The sequence below is a fragment of the Perca flavescens genome, chromosome 2 (genome assembly GCF_004354835.1).
Source record: "Perca flavescens isolate YP-PL-M2 chromosome 2, PFLA_1.0, whole genome shotgun sequence".
NCBI classification, from domain to species: Eukaryota; Metazoa; Chordata; class Actinopteri; order Perciformes; family Percidae; genus Perca; species Perca flavescens.
Window position 1 is genome coordinate 40,133,955 of NC_041332.1, and position 18,145 is coordinate 40,152,099.

The following is an 18,145-nucleotide window of genomic DNA, read 5'->3' on the forward strand; positions in this document are numbered from 1 at the left end:
ATATATATATATATATATATATATATATATACCTGTTGCGCAGGTGCATTTGCTATTTAAACGACGCGGGCGCTGGATGGCGCAAGATAGGACCCAATATCACAAAGCTGCATGGAGCTATGACACCATGTTCATTACTGCTAGCAACTTTTCATACTGTTTGCCTTTGAGAGTGGATAGAAAAATAAACACAGATGTACAGCACAGTGAGAAAACAATATTTTCAAGGAATTTTTTATTTTTTTACCGTAGAAACACTGTACATAAATTACTTTCTCTGAGACTAATATTGATGTACGGATAAGTGGAATTTCTCAACCTTCAAAATAAAAAAAGATCAACCCATAAAACATTGTCAACTCTCTGAAAAAAGATTGGTAGCATATGATGTTAACACTCTGTGTAAAGTTCCTGTTCTTTCCTTTAAATGATTAAAGATGCCTTCCCAACCTTGTAAACACACACATAAACACAAAGAAAACTCCTCTGTAAGAGTACAGAGACCCACAATCAATGAGAAAAACATCCACATCGATTTTTGATCTATTACTGTTACCCATTAAAGTCACTGATGGCGATGCACTGTCCCTTTAAGGAGAAACGAGCAAAAAACAAGGCGAGAAGCAACGATTAGTTACTACTCACAGCAACCCTGCCCCCCCCAAAGCCATGACAACATGTTTCTATTGCAAGCAATACTACTACCTTTGACCGATAAAAGCACAAGGTCTATGCATTATGAGGCTGAGTCACATTTTGCAGAAGTGAAGGACTCCCGGGCTGACAGCGGACCAGTGTTTTACAGGACCGGTGAGCCCACTCGGTCCATAAAGAATCAGAAACAGCCGTGGCACCATGGTCACCTGTGGTTTCCTCACAGACCGCTGTTGATTGTAGTCTGAAACTGTACAATTTTTATAGACCTTGTAAAATTGACAGGGGATGAGAAGGAGTGATTTCAGAACTGACCAAACAGATAATAGATAAGAAGGAAACAAAAAACAAAACTCAACTTTTGTTTAGTTCAGATCATGGTCCATTCCGGTGGTGGTGGCGGTGGTGGCGTAATAATAGTAGTAATAGTGGTATAGGTAATAGTATGTAAACTTTTTTTTGTTCATTTTTTTTTTATATCCCCTTTTTGTCTGAAGCAAATGCAAGTTTATATATAAAAACAAAACAAAAAATCCAAACAGAAAATTAGTCTTTTTCTTTCCTCCTTCGTACAAATTGTAGTCCTTTTTTTGTGCCTGTCTCTCTTAGAGAGCATCCACAACAGTTCCAGTTCCTTCAGCCATGGAAACAATAGATCCTATAGACATGGCTCATCGAGGCCCATAACTCGGAGCGAAGGGTCACACCCGGACCCACACAGATATGATACCGGCATCATCTGTGAGGGATCCACAGACATTTGTTATATTGACTGCTTTGACAGTTTACAACTGTCTAAATGCTTGGGGGCTCATCTAGTTGTGATGGCTGCTGAAATGCTCAGTTGGCTACTTCAACAAGTCTTTACATCCCAGCTAGATAGCACACGATTATAGCACTCAGGTTAGCCCCGCCTACCAGAGAGAGAGGGAGGGGCATGCGTGCAGGCTGTTTAAAGGCAGACGACAGGGCGAAAGAAAGAAAATATAGATAGAAAGAGAGAGAAGGCATTGGTCAAATGAATGAACCTTCTTTCAGGCTCATGAAGACTGTTTTAAACCATCACAACTGTAGTTTCATAATGTTTCGGGTAATTTGCGTTTAAGTGACTGTTCACTACAAATCCTACTTCACCATCCTCAGAACTTTTTGTTAGTCTTTGACAGTTACAGGGGGTAGAAATTAGATGTTGTTGATGCCGTGTTACCTCCTCCCTATCTCACTCTGCCGTAGGAACTGCATGTTGTTAGCGCTGTCGGCTAGCTCGGGGTACTGCTCTATGGACAAGACGTAGTAGCCATCGAAACCCAAAACCTTCCCGCTGCTCAGCAGCTGCCTTTTCTCTCCCTCCGTCCACAGCCGAACTCCTTCCTCCCCGTCTCTCACCCGCTGCTGTTCGCGGGCCCAGGCGCTCGCCAGCGCCCTTTGCCTTGCGTGCTCCAGGATTCGTGCTTTCTCCTCGTCCAGCGTCGTCCCGTAACGCACGTGAAGTGCCAGAGCGCCGTACTGCAGCTCCACGTCGGCAAAGCGCCGCGTTCTCCCGTTCATCACCGTGGTAGACTGGGACACCGTGACATTGACACCGTTTTCCAGTGATTTTCTGCCTGAGGTGAGCCGCAGTGCGCTGAGGTCGTTCTCAGGCAGGCTGGTCTTGATGAAGTAGTGCGTGTCTCGTCCCTCCACTGTATAATGTAGGTCTTCGAGGTAAAAGGCGTTGTTTAAGACTGCAGCCACTTTGATGCAGTCCTCATTGGCAATGTTGAGAGCGTTGGTCACCACGCGGCCTTGGATCACAGCGAGCATCACTCCCTTGCCAATCAGAGATTTGACGGTAGCGAACCACAGCCAGGGTTTGCTGTGGTCTGAATGTCGCCGGCTGAGCTGGATTTCTGGCATGCGCTCAAAGGACAGGAAGGCCCGAGACTGACGAGTCACCTCCTGCTGGACACCTGAAATGGACTGTGGACGAGAGGAAGAGGAAGTCATGTCTGTGCCGCTTTCCATTTAAGACATTGTTAAAGGGGTGATAGAATGATTATATATGGTATTTCACACTGTTCCTTAAGATCTCCTAATAGGGTATGTAACATTGGTTGGGCTGAAAATTGCCCGCTTGCTATTTTATGGGCCCTTAACTACCTGTGAATATGGCCCTATTTCTAACAAGATCTTTTCTTCCAAATATCGTATGCTCATGAATATTTAGATGAGCTGCGCGGTGATTGGTTGAGCAACCACTCACACATACATTGGAGACGAGAAAAAATAAATTCACGTCTGAGACTTTTTTATGCGTGAAATCAACTATATAAAGCTCTTCCGTTTGTGGGCAATTACTGCACCCAAACTACACATAACAGTCCAGTACATTCACACTTCAATTACCACTGTCAGTTGGTTCAAGTCGCTCTCATTTCCCCGCTCATTTTCTCTGCTTTTCTCATAACTCCATTCTGAATGTGCCATACCTATTTTTGTCTCTGTCTTTATTAAGCACTGTTAATGTTGGTGTCTTTATTTCTCTAAATTTTCCTCTCTCAGTCTCAAAACTCTTCTGCGCAGAGGAAGTAGCAGAGAATGCAGCTTTAAGCCATGAAAGGCATGAATGGTTGGTTTTGCTGGAGGACTCTTTATTGTCTTCTCTCCTCATTATTCTCACTCCATGTCTTCCTACGCCTTCCTCTTTCCCCTCCATTTCCTGATTTTAATTTCTCTGTAAAAACAGGTTGTCTCTTGATTTCCTCACCTTTTCATTTTCACATGCTTTCAACTGCTTTGTTTCCTTCTCAATTTTCTGAATATGTCTTTTGAATCACAACTTAATTCCCCTTTTTTTTTTTTTTTTTCTTTATTGTGTGAATAGGTATGAAATGCACTTGTCTCCATGAGGAAAGCCTCATGGTCATTTTATTATCATCAGTGTGTATTTATGCATTCCTGTATTTAGTTGGTAGAGTTTCAAATACTATAGTACACATTTATGATATCTGTAAAATATATGTGTAGCACCTTAAAAAACTGTATTGTTATATTTAGTTTCCCTTTTTTCTGTGTATGGAGTTAACAGATTGATGCTGTCATTAGCATTGTAGGTAAAATAAATAATACAAATATAATAATAAAATCAAATCAATAGTTTTAATACAGTCATGACCAGTGATGTCACAAGAGGTAACCACAAAATACTTGTGTCAAATGACTTTTATGCAGTACAGCAGCTATTTGTGCTCCATGTAGTTAAATGTGGATAACAGTCTGCTACTAACACAACAGGGGGCTGTTGCTCTTAAGTCATCTGCATCTGTGATTCTTTCATCCGCAGGGGCAATTTTAGCCCTTTTTTAAAGTCTGTGTTAATCTTTTGTGGGCTAAGGAGTTCTGCTCTAGGAATATCACAACACTGTGAAACTAAAGCCAGAATCTAGATGCCTAGATCAAAAAATTCAGAGCCATTTTGAGATAATAGTGCTAGTCAGCCATTAGGTTTCATTTGTAATACCATCTCACCTTCAGTAATGGGCATGTGGCTCAGCATTAAAGTAAGTTTTCTCAGAATTGTTGGTGTCTTTCTAGTTTCATAATTCAGTGTTTCCTCTATCACGATGGTCCAAAAATGATATTAAAATGCACAGTAGAATAATGTTTGAAAAAATTACATTAAAAGGGGCTCTGATCCTAGAATTGCCCCCTGTTTAACAGTTCTATCTAACGGTATTTAGGATACATACAGGCAGGTCATCCCACAGCTGGCTCTTTTTCATCTCCAGTGACGGCTGCGTCAGGTCAAACTTAGGAATGGGGAATCCTGGGATTGCGTTGTGGAGATGGAAGCCAAACGTGACCAACCAGATGTTGATATCTACAGAGAAAGAGAGCAGTGGATGTGAAAAAGAGAAAAATATAAGAAGTTGAAGAGTGGTTTCAAGACAGGTTGATTTGCACTCAATAGAGGCACCAGCAGAACAGATATAAAAATAATAAAGAAGGTGGCTTTGTATATTTTGTGTCTTGTTATAATAATTACAGACAAACCAATGTTGTTCCCTTTACAAAATGCCCCACATTGCTGCAGCTCATTACTATAAAAAAGTAATGCTGCAGCTTCCAATTACTACAACCCAAAATCCATCTGACCTAACTATAATGCTGAATCATTTCATCAAATGTACTTTCCACCTAGCAGATGGGAAAAATATTTTATTTATATTTTTAAATTACTAAAATTACTAACTTTAGCTTACTGTTGGGCAATGCAGCAAAAGCATAACTACAAACTATTACTTATTCCTACCAACTATTCTGGAAAGAAACAGGCAAACTTACAGTACATATAATACATATACAATTTTTTAGAATTCATAACCCCCCCACACTCCACTATTTAGGCTGATGAGATAAAACATAACAATATAGTTCCACTATATGTTGCAGTAATAAAGTGACAGAACACTAGCATATTGTTAGGATTAATTAAACATTGAATAACCCACAAATAAAAGAATAACTTTATGTTTATAAAAAACAGCTTGAAAAATACAAATATCTATGGTTATTCGGCTTAAAGAAGTTTTTAGTTCCCAAATTTACATTTACTGTATTTATGTAACGTAAAAGTATTAACCACAGTGAATAGAAGTGGGCCCAGAATAGAACTTTGCAGAACAGCTATACTTATACAGCACTTGGTTTAGAACCATCAAAAACGTTTGCTTCAGTTTCTTCTGATGGACCATCTAGACCGAAAAAGTATCTACCTCTTTAGTGCTCTTATACTGTAAATGTTTTCTCGTTACCTGTGACATATTCTTTGACCTGATGAATCTTGCTGATGGGGTTGTTGCCTCGGAACATGTAGAGGTTGAAGGGCTGGGGGTCTTTACCAACATGTGTCCATGTGCTGATGTCAGGAGTGGTCCACCTTCGTAAAAAAGAAAACACACTTTAGTCGGACGTGACAATAAAAAGCTGGAATAGCATCCCGTTGTAGAAAATAACCTCCCAAATGCTTGGACTGGACATGAGTGAATACCTTCCAGCGGGAATGTCGTAGTCTCTATCTCCAAAATGCAGCAGTCGTGTCAGAGGATCATAAAGGCCTCCGTGGAAACCAATTACCAGCACAAAGTCTGGGTTGGAATCAAAGTAAACCTCCCCATATGCCGTGTACTGTACCTACAGTACACACACAAACAGAGAGTCATGAGGATTTGAACAGATACACAAAATACACTCAAGCACTTTGTTCCTTTGCAAGGAAAAAACACATTCACACACACACATACCTGTTTAAGCAATAGTCCATTGTTGCTGAAGACAGCCAGTGGGGCCCCAGTGTTATCACATGCAATATAAAACTCCTCTCCACTGCTGATCTCCATAGCAAACACATGGCCCTGTGCAACAATAAACATTACAATTATACACATTATGAACATAATAATAGTGATAATTATGAGTTTTATTTTTGCTGTGTTCTGACTCCACACGATAACAGGAGGGCTATAAATAATGACGACGTCACTATTATTATTAATGATTGTGGGTGTTGCTGCTGCTGATTCACTAACCATATTCACAGCAATAAAACAAGTTAATCTCTGGCTTTCACTGTGTTACAGGTTCCCTAACCTGTGAAGCGTTTAAAGCAGCAAGAGTTTCAGGATTATTTTTACGTGATAAAGTGGTGCTGCCGCACAGAAAACCATCACCTCCTCTCTAATTGAGATGCTGTGCATTCACCATGTTTTCCCTATGGTCACTGGAGAGAAACCTGCTCCACACATACTATCATAAATCAAAGGTTGAGAGGGAAAAACCAAAAGTGACTCATAAATAGCAGTGAGTGGGAACTGTGTCCAGAGAAAGCTAAGACTCCTCCACGTGCAATGTTTTGCCTGTCTCTGGCAGGATACTGGAGAACATTTGAGTTTGGATAAGAAATAACAACATTTTACATTTTTGTCTTGTCAAATTGGACCACATTAGACTTTTAGCTACCTGCAGATCGTAGTAAAAAGACGTGATCTCGGAGCTGGAGTGATTATAGACGTGGGTGATCCTGGTGGGGTAGTTCAGGTCAGCGTAGAAGAACTGCAGGTGTTGGCCCAGACTGTTTCTAGATGCCACACGCCGACCCAAACCATCGTAACGGTACTGGATGGTCCAGCTGGCTGCTTTACTGTAGACACGAACTAAAAGACCTGGATTACAGATGATAAAAAGGAAGAACAGGGATGTGAAGAATGGCAAGACAGTTAGATCTTGCTGTTGAAAGCTACTATGTGTGGAATTTAAAAATGCAGACTTTGGTGGTCCCCAATAGTAGTATACACTTCAGTGGCATTGTTAAATATTTCTAAAATGTTGAAATTTTAGAATAAAAACATGGTTTAAGGCTTTGTCACACCAGTATTCAAAACGGCAAAAGTGAATGAATTGATATTGAAACACCACGATCACAGGCCAAGTAAATCCACGTCAAGTCTTTTGTGTCAAGTTAAACTTTAGTGAACTTTGACACAAGGTTATGCTATTGACCAATAACAGTAGCTGCCTTAACAGTTCTGACCATAAAGTAAACGGAGAGCACAAAATGGAGGAGGTTATTGTGCTTCTTAGCTGCGTGGCACCATGCACTTTAATTTAACCTTCTCTCACTTCAACAAGAGCAATGGCTTTTAGACAGTTATGAAAAAAATTTAGATTGAACAACAAGGCTTGGATCTTTCGGGGAATGATTGTAAAGATTTACAAAGAATATGCTTACAGAAATAACTCTAACTGGGATGTTTTAGGACCAATTGGTGGGATTGCTGTTGACAAAGTACACACGGAGATAGACTGGTAAGAGTGAATTATGTTTTACCATGTATCCAGCTAATTTAAAGAGCTCATAGTATTGTGTGAACAGTTAATTTATTTTAATATTGTATGTGGCGTTTTCTTTCACGCGGTGCAAATGTTCCACCAAAACAAGTTCCTTCTTGAGACTATTCTGCAGAGCCACCATCGCTGCGTCCAGAGCTTAGTTTGACGTATGAGGTTGTTTAAAAAAAATGCAAACAAAACAGAGCGTTTTTTTTCTCCTATCCCAGAATGTAGCTGTGGTGTAGCCAGACCTTCCTCAACATCGCTGTGGTGATAGGTCTGGCCATGCAAGGCTACCATAATTGTAACTGACTAGCGCTAGCATGTTCCCAGCCACTAGTAGTTCACCAGGTAGTCACTATGTCACCAAGCTTCTAGCACGGTCCAATTCATTAGGACACATGGATGATCTTCACTGTGTCACTTCCTGGTGTGACTTTACAGTGCTATGTTGGGCCACCAAAATAATAATTCCTACCTTTGGAGTTGTATTCAAATATCTCGGCTCCTCTCTGTCTGAGGAATCCATCTTCATCCAGCCTGTACTGAACATCTCCCAGACGAGTGATTCTGTCCCTCAGATCGTAGCGTAGAGGGGTTAACCGACCACTGTTGCCAGGGTTCAGCAAATGCAGGTTTCCGTTCAGGTCATAATTATACCTGGCAGGCCAGAAAGTTATACTATTAACATTTGACATCATCAAATGATGGGGCGTTTTTTTTTCAGTTTAATGTTATAATCCTACCTCCACATCATCTTCTCATTGAGGGAGACTGTCTGCAGCTGCCCATCAACGTCATACTCGTAACCATATTTGGTCGTGTTGGCGAATGGTCCAATCTTGATCTCTCGCTTGGTGACTCGGCCCATGTTGTCGTACTGAATGGTGATCCAGTACATCAGGGACCTGAAGATCTCGTACTGGATCTCCTTGATGCGGCCGTGCTGGTCGAAGTGTTTGGTGTAGGTCATCACTGCTGTGGAGATGATCTAAGACCGGGGAAGACGAGTTCAGAAACCAACAGTTTTCTTCCTCCACTGACAAACAGCTGGAGAGACTATACATGAACGACCAGACAGGACATGGGCATTAACATTAAACAAGTGCCATTCAGGGAGGTTTTCTGCCCTGCTTTGTAGACACAAACACATTAAAGAGACCGGATGTATTTGAGGAATACAAGTATATAGCTCAGGGCCTGTTTATGAAGCCTCTCAGAATCACTCAGATTGAAAGTTAAACTTGGACCTAAAAGATTTCTCATGGTTTCTACAGGTTTCACCAAGTCAAATGTAAGACTTTTTAAGACCTTTTTTAAGACCATTATGACTGAAATTTAAAGCGCCCATATTATGCTCATTTTCAGGTTCAAAACTGTATTTTAAGGTTGTACCAGAATAGGTTTACTTGTTTAATTTTCAAAAAACACCATATTTTAGTTTAGATTGCACTCGTACATGCTCAGTAGCTCAGATGTAGAGCATGTCAGCTAGCTAACTCTAGAGACAGTAAAAGAAAGCTTGTTTCTCCAACTTCAGTCAGTTACAAGGCAGGATTAGATGGGAGACTTCTAAATGAGGGCGCACATGTAAGTAGTTCTTTTGTATATTATGGTGAACTTGTGTGTGTTGTAGCAGTGCTTTGCTATTGAGAACGACATAGCATGCTAGCGTTAGCATGCTACGCTAACTCTATTAGCTAACGGTTTGGGTTAGCCAACTCATTTCGGACTGTGACGTCACAGTCCGAGCAGATTTTGAACAGCTCACCAGGAGGCTGAAGGCAGGACACATTCAGATACCGTATCTCACTCAAAACAGCATGGATGGATTTTTTTCAAAGCGTGTATGTGTGTGGAAGCACCAGAGACACAAAAGAACACCCCAAATCCCAGGAAAAGTGATTTTTTCATAATATGGGCACTTTAAGATCTATATCACGACATCAACAACAAAGTCAGATCTCAGAGTCTAGAAACATTGTCTGACACAATTATCCATTTTCCTCATTGGCATTATAGGACGATTGGCTGGAATATAAGTTGCATGTTGGTCTCATTTGTAGTCGTAATACAGCAAAGTTATATTTGGACTAGCGTCTACGACACCACAGAATTAAAAAAATGAAAAACAATCTAAAGCGCTGTGGGAACATTTTAGTGAGCATTAGAGGTAGCGTTACATTGACGTAGGAAAATTAAGACCTGTTTAAAATGATTTAAGACCTAGAACCCAATACTTCAGCGAATGTAAGACTTTTTAAGGCCTAAAATTTTGTATATTATATATTTTTTATATATATATATATATTATATTTTATATCTGCTGTCAAATATATAATTCTGTCATATCATCAGTACTGAGAATTGTTCTGATATGATGTTCTAGCCATATCTCCTACCCCATTGACTAACCGGTGATGCTAGATGCAGCTTTGAAAAATCTCAGTTTGGAAGGACTGGGGAGGGTGAAACACTAAAGTCACACAATTAAGATTTTTTATTGGGATGTCACTATGTCACTAGCTAAAGGCCAATCAGGAGGTGGAGGGCTGTGGGTGATGCCAAAGTACATACACCTAACAATAGATAATTTATTCACTTTAACGTTCCGACTGAGTGTGATTTGTCACTGTCTGTCCCTTTAAATGCCTGATTAAATCAAAGTATCATTTCTTACTTAACCATCATTTAAGGACAATATACATCAATGCAGCCAATCCTGTCTTACCTGATTGATATCATAATAGATGACTCCAAATTTCCCAAACTGCTCCACCTTCCCAGATATATCATCAAACTGATAAAGATCGATTGGCAGCGGTGTCTCGTTGATGACAGCCTGCATGCTGGTGACTCTGAAGCTGTTGTCGTAGGTGTAGTCAAAGCGTGCATTCACCATCCCGTCCTCGCTGAAGCGGAATATCTGCCGGTCAACCAGCGGGCCGATCTGGCGATACCGGATTGAGCAGATGAAGCCTTCGCTCTGCAGGTTGACCGTCTTAAGCACACCAGCCGTCTCATCATACGTGAAACTGACCCGTGTTGAGTCATAGAGGATCTCTGCCAGCTTGTTCTGATCAGACAATTAAAACAGAGCAGTATGTGTTTACAATATTGGACTTTGTAAAACATCCGATCCTAATCATCCTGGATCAGCGTCACCATCAGTTAACTTTAATGACTGCCATCACCTAACTTGAGTGGTCTATTCAAGCTGTCAAAGTGCCTGTTTGTCTCTGCTGCAGCTGCCGCTCATGCATATCACGCCTCACCCCTCTCCTAGAGTCCACCTGACTGTGTTTCTTCACGGATCGGGCTGTATCTATCTCTCTCTGCCAGGACTTATGAGACACAAAAAAAACTTGAGTCTCGGTGCAAAAATACATCTTCTTTCCATTTATTCCCTATATTATATCTGATTATCCTGTTCAGCATCTTAGGGAAAAGTTGCATTACAATATGCAACTATTCATATGTGGGTTGACTTAACAGAAAATAACAATTAGGATTGTAGAACACATTATACATGAATCTAATAGTCAATTTTTTTTCTATAAATATTACATTTTTACTTACATAACTTCAAACATATTTTAATAGTAATTTTCATTGCAAAGAAGGGATAGGATGATACTACTGTGATAACTGTTACAAATATAAAACATTGTATTTATTGTTAATGAACTACACATGTACTCAAATATAAACAAATCTAAAATATATATTATTAATTATGTTAACTCCGAAAAATCACATACCTGTCTGCGATATTTGTACAGTATACAGCGGCCAGTCCCTAGATGGGCAACTCTGAGGAGCTAGAGAGAGAGAGAGAGAGAGAGAGAGAGAGAGAGAGAGAGAGAGAGAGAGACTAGAGATGAGCCCTTTAGTTTTAATATCATTACAATGATGATCAGATGACTGGGTCACTGATCAGACTTGAACAATACTCTACGCTAAAGATTCATCATGACTGTGAGAATTGACCATGGTGGCACTTGAGATGCAAATGTTGGGCTGCCCTGCAATCACAAAACAATAGACTGTAGACTACTGTAGAACTACAATCTCTGCTCAAATATAACTCAACACTTATAACTAAAGCTGTTGAAAGCTGTAAAAAAAGAGAAAAATAACTGAAAGAAGGGACAATTCTATCAAGTGATATGAATGGCAGTTTTATCACAGACACATGCACACACTCACACACCTGTCCATCTTCAGAGTAGTCCACAGTAACAGAGGCGTTGCTCTCTGGGGGGGTGTAGATGTTCCTGTAGTATCCTATGGATCTGATGGTCTGCATGGTGTGCCGAGCCACGCTGGGCATGGTGACCGCTGACAGACGATCCCCAGAGTCATAGTCAAAGATGTACTGGTGCTGGCTGTGCAGCAGCAAGACCATGGACTGTTAGAGAGAGGGCAGAACACAAGAAAACATGTAACATGCCATCAGAGCAGTAAAAGACACGAGCAGAAGCACAATGTTGGTGAACATCCTATATAAATATCCATATATATATATATATATATATATATATATATATATATATATATATATACTGTATATATATATATATATCTTTTTAAAGCTTTTAAATCTCCAAGGGGAATAAAAGACTCTAGTTTGAGGGAAGTTTGCAGTTCATTCCATTTAAAAGGTGCTGAAGTGAGGGATATAAGGTTAAGTACTTACTGGATTGTGAGAGATGAGAGAACAATGATGAGTATGAAATTTGTCATTTGTGATAAAGCGTAATGCAATATAATACACAACTGAAGTGTAATTGGGCAGCATGACAATACAGAATATTACCATAGTCAAAGATAGAAATGAAGGATTGCACAATGGTTTAAAGGATGTAAGCAATATGAATCTTGAATGATAGTCTGCTGTCCAGCCAGATTCCTAAGTATTTGTATGACTAAGCAAGAGTTATATGGACGCCATTTAGAGTTTTAATGGCTGGAAAGTCAGAGTTACTGGTTAAGGTTGAGAATACCATGTACTTGTTTTTTTTTTTTTTTGCATTTAAAACTAGTCTGTGATTAAGGAGTGATAACTGAAAAAGCATGAAAGTCAGAGCATGGGCTAGGGTGGAGCCTGGGGCATATAGAATTGTATCAACAGCATAAAAATGGACATTAAAGTATCGATTAGGAAGAATTATGTAATTTATGTTCGAACAGCAATGGAACAAGGATAGACCCCTGTGGCAACCCATTTCTGATGGCTAGATGGCTTGACTGAGTACCATCAGCAACATCAGTCTGAGGTCTCTCTCTAAGAGTGGAACCAATTACAGTAAGCATGGCTTCATCAAGACCTATAGACCGTCTACATTTACTGTATATGACATATTGTGGGGTTTTGCAAAATCATCAAATATTGACATTCTTCTCTGGCAATAAAGCTGCTTCAAAAAACAGAGCATTTTTCACCATATGATGTTGTATAATCAATTTCTATAAATGGTCAATTCTTTGAAGCAAGTGTGTCGACGGAACTGCTGGCTGTTATGAGGTCATCAACTGGCTTTTGAAAAAGTGACGTGTACTGGACTTGGCAGTTTAGCTTACTACATAGATATACAATAGATTAGGCCGCGATTGGACAGAGCGTGTTGCTGTTTGTAAAATGTGAGGCGCACTGCACTGCCTTCCTTGTTGAAGAAAGTTGCATCTTTGGGTGGCTTGTGGCTCGGAGGTAGAGTGATCACCCCATAACCACAAGGTTGGCGCTTAAATCCCAGGCTCCTCCGGTCACATGTCAAAGTGTCCCTAATCAAGACACTGAACCCCAAGTTTCTCCCCGGATGCTATTAGCTGTCCACTGCTCCTACTTAGGATGGGTTAAACAGCATATGACATTTCACTACATTATACTGTGCGTATGTGAGAATTAAGAATGAAGTTTGTTTTTGTTATTCTTGCTGGGCAACCAACAAACATTATTTTGCTGTGGAGTTAAATGACGTCAGGTGTTTTTTGAGTTGAGGTTTTGTCAGCTCAAGGTGTTCAGGGCAAAAACCGCCACGCACTGAGCTACGCAACAGTTGTGAGCAAAACACAAAACACTCTCATTGAAAACAAATACAAAAAGCAGCCCCAGGCTGCTGAAACGGACTCTGTTTGATTGGGGCCTTAATATGTATTTGACTGAGTGATTGTGCGGTTGGTGAACTGAACCACAGGTGGGAATGTTATTGAACAGTCTCACACAAAGAAAACAAGGACAGTTATGAAACAATTTGGAAAAAGCAGCAAGTGAATAGGCTATGGCCTGCACATTTTCAACCAACCTTCAGGAAAAAAAGCCCAACATTTCTAACAATAAGCAGACACAGGTCAAGGAAATAGCTTTCACACTAAAACATGATACAACATGTTTGCTGGACATAGATCTATAACATCATTTTTCCTCAACTTGGATGCCCGGCATTGGGGCCTGAGGCTTAGCACGCACAGCTCTTCTACAGGATAAGGGAAATTGGATTTCCTTTGTTGAATAATGGGACACCAATTTCCTCCAGTTGTCCAAAACAAAAGACAAAGCCATCACTTTCACAAATCCTCTGGGACCCTCCTGCACTGTAGTGGATTAGTAGTGGATGATAATCTGAAATGTGAGGAGAATGCAGATCTAATCTATCAGAAGGGAGAGCAGCAACTCTCTCTTTGTCTAGGAGATGTTTTAATGTGAAAGAAAACCCCACAAGCTCTCCTGGGTGTGTGCTCCTTGCCTCAGGCAGGCGGAAAAGATCACCTTGACCTCCAACTGAACCGGTTGCAGGAGTCTGTTAAACTGGCTCATGAGGAAGTGATAGTGTGTTTTTTTGTGTGCATTTTTTTTGCACATTTGCTTTAAACTCTTTCACTGAATTAAATTAGTGTTTTATGTCTTTTATACCCCATGACATTGGGTTTGTGTTGCCAGGAAGATAACTAATTCTTGCAGTGTTGACTCATTTAGATTTTTATGTCTGAAATTTGGATCGCCCAAATATGTCTTCTTTGTTGCTTTCGACCTTTATATTTGTTTGAGTGTTCTTTCTTGTGATTCAACTGGAAACGATTACACTGCTTGCTGTAGTATCAGGGAAATACATGAGTATACCGCCCACTCAACTGCGCTCATGGTGTTCACCATAAATTACAGTATGTTGTATCCATATAGATGCAGTTATGATGTTGTTTGTGTGTTACTGTGCATGATGAATACTGTTTTTTGACACTCTGTTTCCCAAAGAGGCTTTCAGGAAGAATTTTCAGCAAGGAAAGAAAGTGACAGATGGAGGAAGGAAGTGAATGAAAAACTAATGCAGGAGAAGGCGAGAGTGTGCACAAAGTGACACATGGAGTAATAGAATATGGCTCATTTATTCACCAGGGGGGAACGATCTCTTTTCTCCTCATCAGATCCCTTGTTTTGTGGCTTCCCTTACCCCCTTTTTTCATCTTTTGTCTACTTCTTTCTCTTTCACTCGTCTTTATTCGAGTCCTTTCTCCCTTTGTCAGTTTTTCATGTTTTATTGATTATTGACTAGTGTCAACATTTCTTTTAAACTGCCACTCAAAAATGACCAAGAAGAAAAGACTATTTTTCTTTTCCTTGAATTGCTTCCTTATAGTTTTCTGGGTCTGTTTTCCCTTTTTTTTTTTTTTTTTGCCTCTAACACAACTCCTCACAATATAGATGATTTCTTTTTAAATATACTTGCCCTACTATGCCTTGCAGTGCCCTGCTACGTCCTGCTATGCCCTGCTACACCCTGTAACGCCCTGCAGTGCCCTGCTATGCCATGAACTATTACAACTACTATTTCTAGTTATAGTTCCATTATCTTTATTGTGACTATAATAGCAAGTGTTCATCACACCCCAACCGGCACCGTCAGACACCGCCCACCAAGAGCCTGGGTCTTTCCAATGTTTCTCCCTAAAAGGAAGTTTTTTCCCCACCACTCAAGGTTTCTGCCCAAAAGGAAGTTTACCCTTGCCACTGTTGCACTAAATGCTTACTATTGGGGGAATAACTGGAATTGTTGGGTCTTTGTAAATTATAGAGTGTGGTCTAGACCTACTCTATCTGTAAAATGTCTTGAGATAACTCTTGTTATGATTTGATTCTATAAATAAAATTGAATTGAATTATTTAGATCATCAAAATGTCTATTATAACTAATCACATGCTTTGTTATATTAATCTACTTTTCCTACATATCAATTGAACTTTGATCAAATCACTCACAGAGAATTGTGTAGAAAGGGGCATTTGGTAATTTACTTTCATTATTACTTGAGCCATATCTGTGACTAATGGGATGTTCTGAAAGAGACAAACATATCAGCAGTTGCTTAAGAAATATGAGTCATTGGTATTGATCATGTAGAACCACCACACTTGGTGCAATCAATTCTTTAGATGCTAAGATACAGTTTCTCGATGATGTTGGCTCCAAGAAGAACGGATATACAATTTGAGACTGTCCTCAACAAACCACAAGAACAACAGCCTTAGTTATTTTTAACACTTAAATTGACCTATAGTTACATTTTCCTGCCTTGGCTTTTCCTGAATACCTATGCTGCACATTACATTATATACTATATTGTCATAATGATAGAACACCGTTTAGAAAACCAAACAGATGTGATTTTTTTTTCTTCACAAAAACACTCCCCTTTATTCACCAGGAGCAGCGCCGATTAATGGTGGTACTCTCCTCCACAGCCGAATGGACACATTTAAATGATGGCTGTGAAGCGCAATGAGACAATGAATGGGACATACCTGTAGAAACTCATTTGCACGCCAGTATTCACTCACATGCACTTATAAATCACTTAAAATCACACTGAAGTATGCAGGACCACAGTATTCATCCGTTCATATGTGTAAAATATCAGAAATGGAAGGGAAATCGCACTCTCTGTCTGACTATAAAAATTGTGTTCCGACATGGGAGTCTTGTGTGTGCACTATACACTATAATAATATCAGGAATGTTATTTATATGACGTTTCTAAATTGTATTATTTTTTATTATTATTTTTTGGGGCATTTAATTTAATTCCACAGGACAGATGAAGACATGAATGGGGAGAGAGAGGGGAATGGCATACAGCAAAGAGCCACAGGTTGGAGTTGAACCTGCGGCCGCTGCGTCGAGGAGTAAACCTCTATATATGTGCGCCTGCTCTACCAACTGAGCTAAGCTAGCCACAATTGTATTATTTTTATAGGTTGGCACGATCAGAAACGAACACTGCACACAGGAGAGATGGAGAGACAAATATAAATGCTGAGGGGACTTAATGTCGTTCTTTCGTGTGTATCATTTGTACTGCGATTCCATTTACCATTTAGTTTACCTGCCAAAATAAAAATGCTGAAATTGATTACAACAGGGCTTTAAAGGGGTGATTGAATGATTATATAGGGTATTTTACACTGTTCCTTAAGGTCTCCTAATAGGGTATGTAACATTGGTTGGGCTGAAAATTGCCCGAATGCTATTTTATTATCAAAAGGAAGTTTACCCTTGCCACTGTCGCACTAAATTGCGTCTTTTGCGATGTGTTCATTGCACATGTTCACATCACATGTGTGGTCAGCACTACTACAGATGAACATGTAAAATCTATATTCACATTGTAAAAACCACCACTGACTATCCCTGTAACAATTTACATGGTCCAGCCATATACTAACCTACTGCTAAGAGAGTTTGTATTGCTCTGTACACCTTTAGTCCTCTTTTCTAACCCAAGTCATCAATTTTAAAGCCATCTATTTTCAACAGTGAAATGTCTCTCTCTACCCCCTGGGAGCACTGTAGTCATTGGGAAAAACTTCCAAGTGTAAATTAACAGATGCTAATTTGTCTTTACACAATATTGAATTACCATCCAGTGTTACTGTAAGCCTGCCCATTTCATTGCACACGGACAGCTTATTGACTTGATTGGCGTCCTCAACCAGTAAATTCCATTCACATTGAAATAAAGAGAAAAGAGCACTAAATTAGCTATAAAATCCAAGCTATATAAACTATGACATCCTATGATACTCCTCTCTCTAGAGGAAGTGAGCTGTCTGTTTGTAAGTACAGTCTTTGTGGCTGGTTGTTATTCTCACTAACTTCGTGACAGTACATTTTACTCAAGGGAAAGGCTTCAATTAGTGTTGCTTACTTTGACCAGAATTTATAGCAAACGCAGTAACCTTGCTTTGTGTGTGGAAAAAAACCCCAGACCAAACTGTGTGTGTGTGTGTGTGTGTGTGTGTGTGTGTGTGTCTCTGTACTTTGGCATGTCATTTATCTTTTTTTTTTCATCATGTCTCTGCAGAGTTAAGCAGCATCTCTATCACAGTTCCTCGTTGAGAGAGAGTGTGAGAGTGTGTGTGTGTGAGCATGCTTATGTGGTATTTGATTCTCCTTGTGTATGCTGTAATAACACACAGGTAACGCATTTGCAGCACTACATCATTAAAAAAAATGGGAGACTTTTTCTGTCTCGTTCATCATGAAATACACAGAATATACATAAAGATTGATACTCACACAGTGATGATACATTGATGATACATGCACACATCTGTTCCTAATTAAAGCCT

General features: G+C 39.8%; 1 protein-coding gene across 3 annotated transcripts in view; it reads right to left on the bottom strand.

Annotated features, from left to right (window-relative positions):
* Window positions 1-218: 218 nt before the first annotated feature.
* tenm3 (teneurin transmembrane protein 3) overlaps window positions 219-18,145 on the bottom strand; it is a 225,769-nt gene continuing 207,842 nt past the window's right edge. For all 3 annotated transcript variants that reach the window (XM_028590658.1, XM_028590650.1, XM_028590666.1), the window contains 11 exons: window positions 11,735-11,932; window positions 11,283-11,342; window positions 10,253-10,597; window positions 8,268-8,512; window positions 8,000-8,181; window positions 6,652-6,854; window positions 5,937-6,047; window positions 5,684-5,826; window positions 5,448-5,572; window positions 4,383-4,513; window positions 219-2,613 (listed from right to left, as the gene is read on the bottom strand). In XM_028590658.1, the coding sequence (XP_028446459.1) occupies window positions 1,858-2,613; window positions 4,383-4,513; window positions 5,448-5,572; window positions 5,684-5,826; window positions 5,937-6,047; window positions 6,652-6,854; window positions 8,000-8,181; window positions 8,268-8,512; window positions 10,253-10,597; window positions 11,283-11,342; window positions 11,735-11,932 (2,499 nt within the window). In that variant the 3' untranslated portion in view covers window positions 219-1,857. The remainder of the gene's footprint in view (window positions 2,614-4,382; window positions 4,514-5,447; window positions 5,573-5,683; window positions 5,827-5,936; window positions 6,048-6,651; window positions 6,855-7,999; window positions 8,182-8,267; window positions 8,513-10,252; window positions 10,598-11,282; window positions 11,343-11,734; window positions 11,933-18,145) is intronic.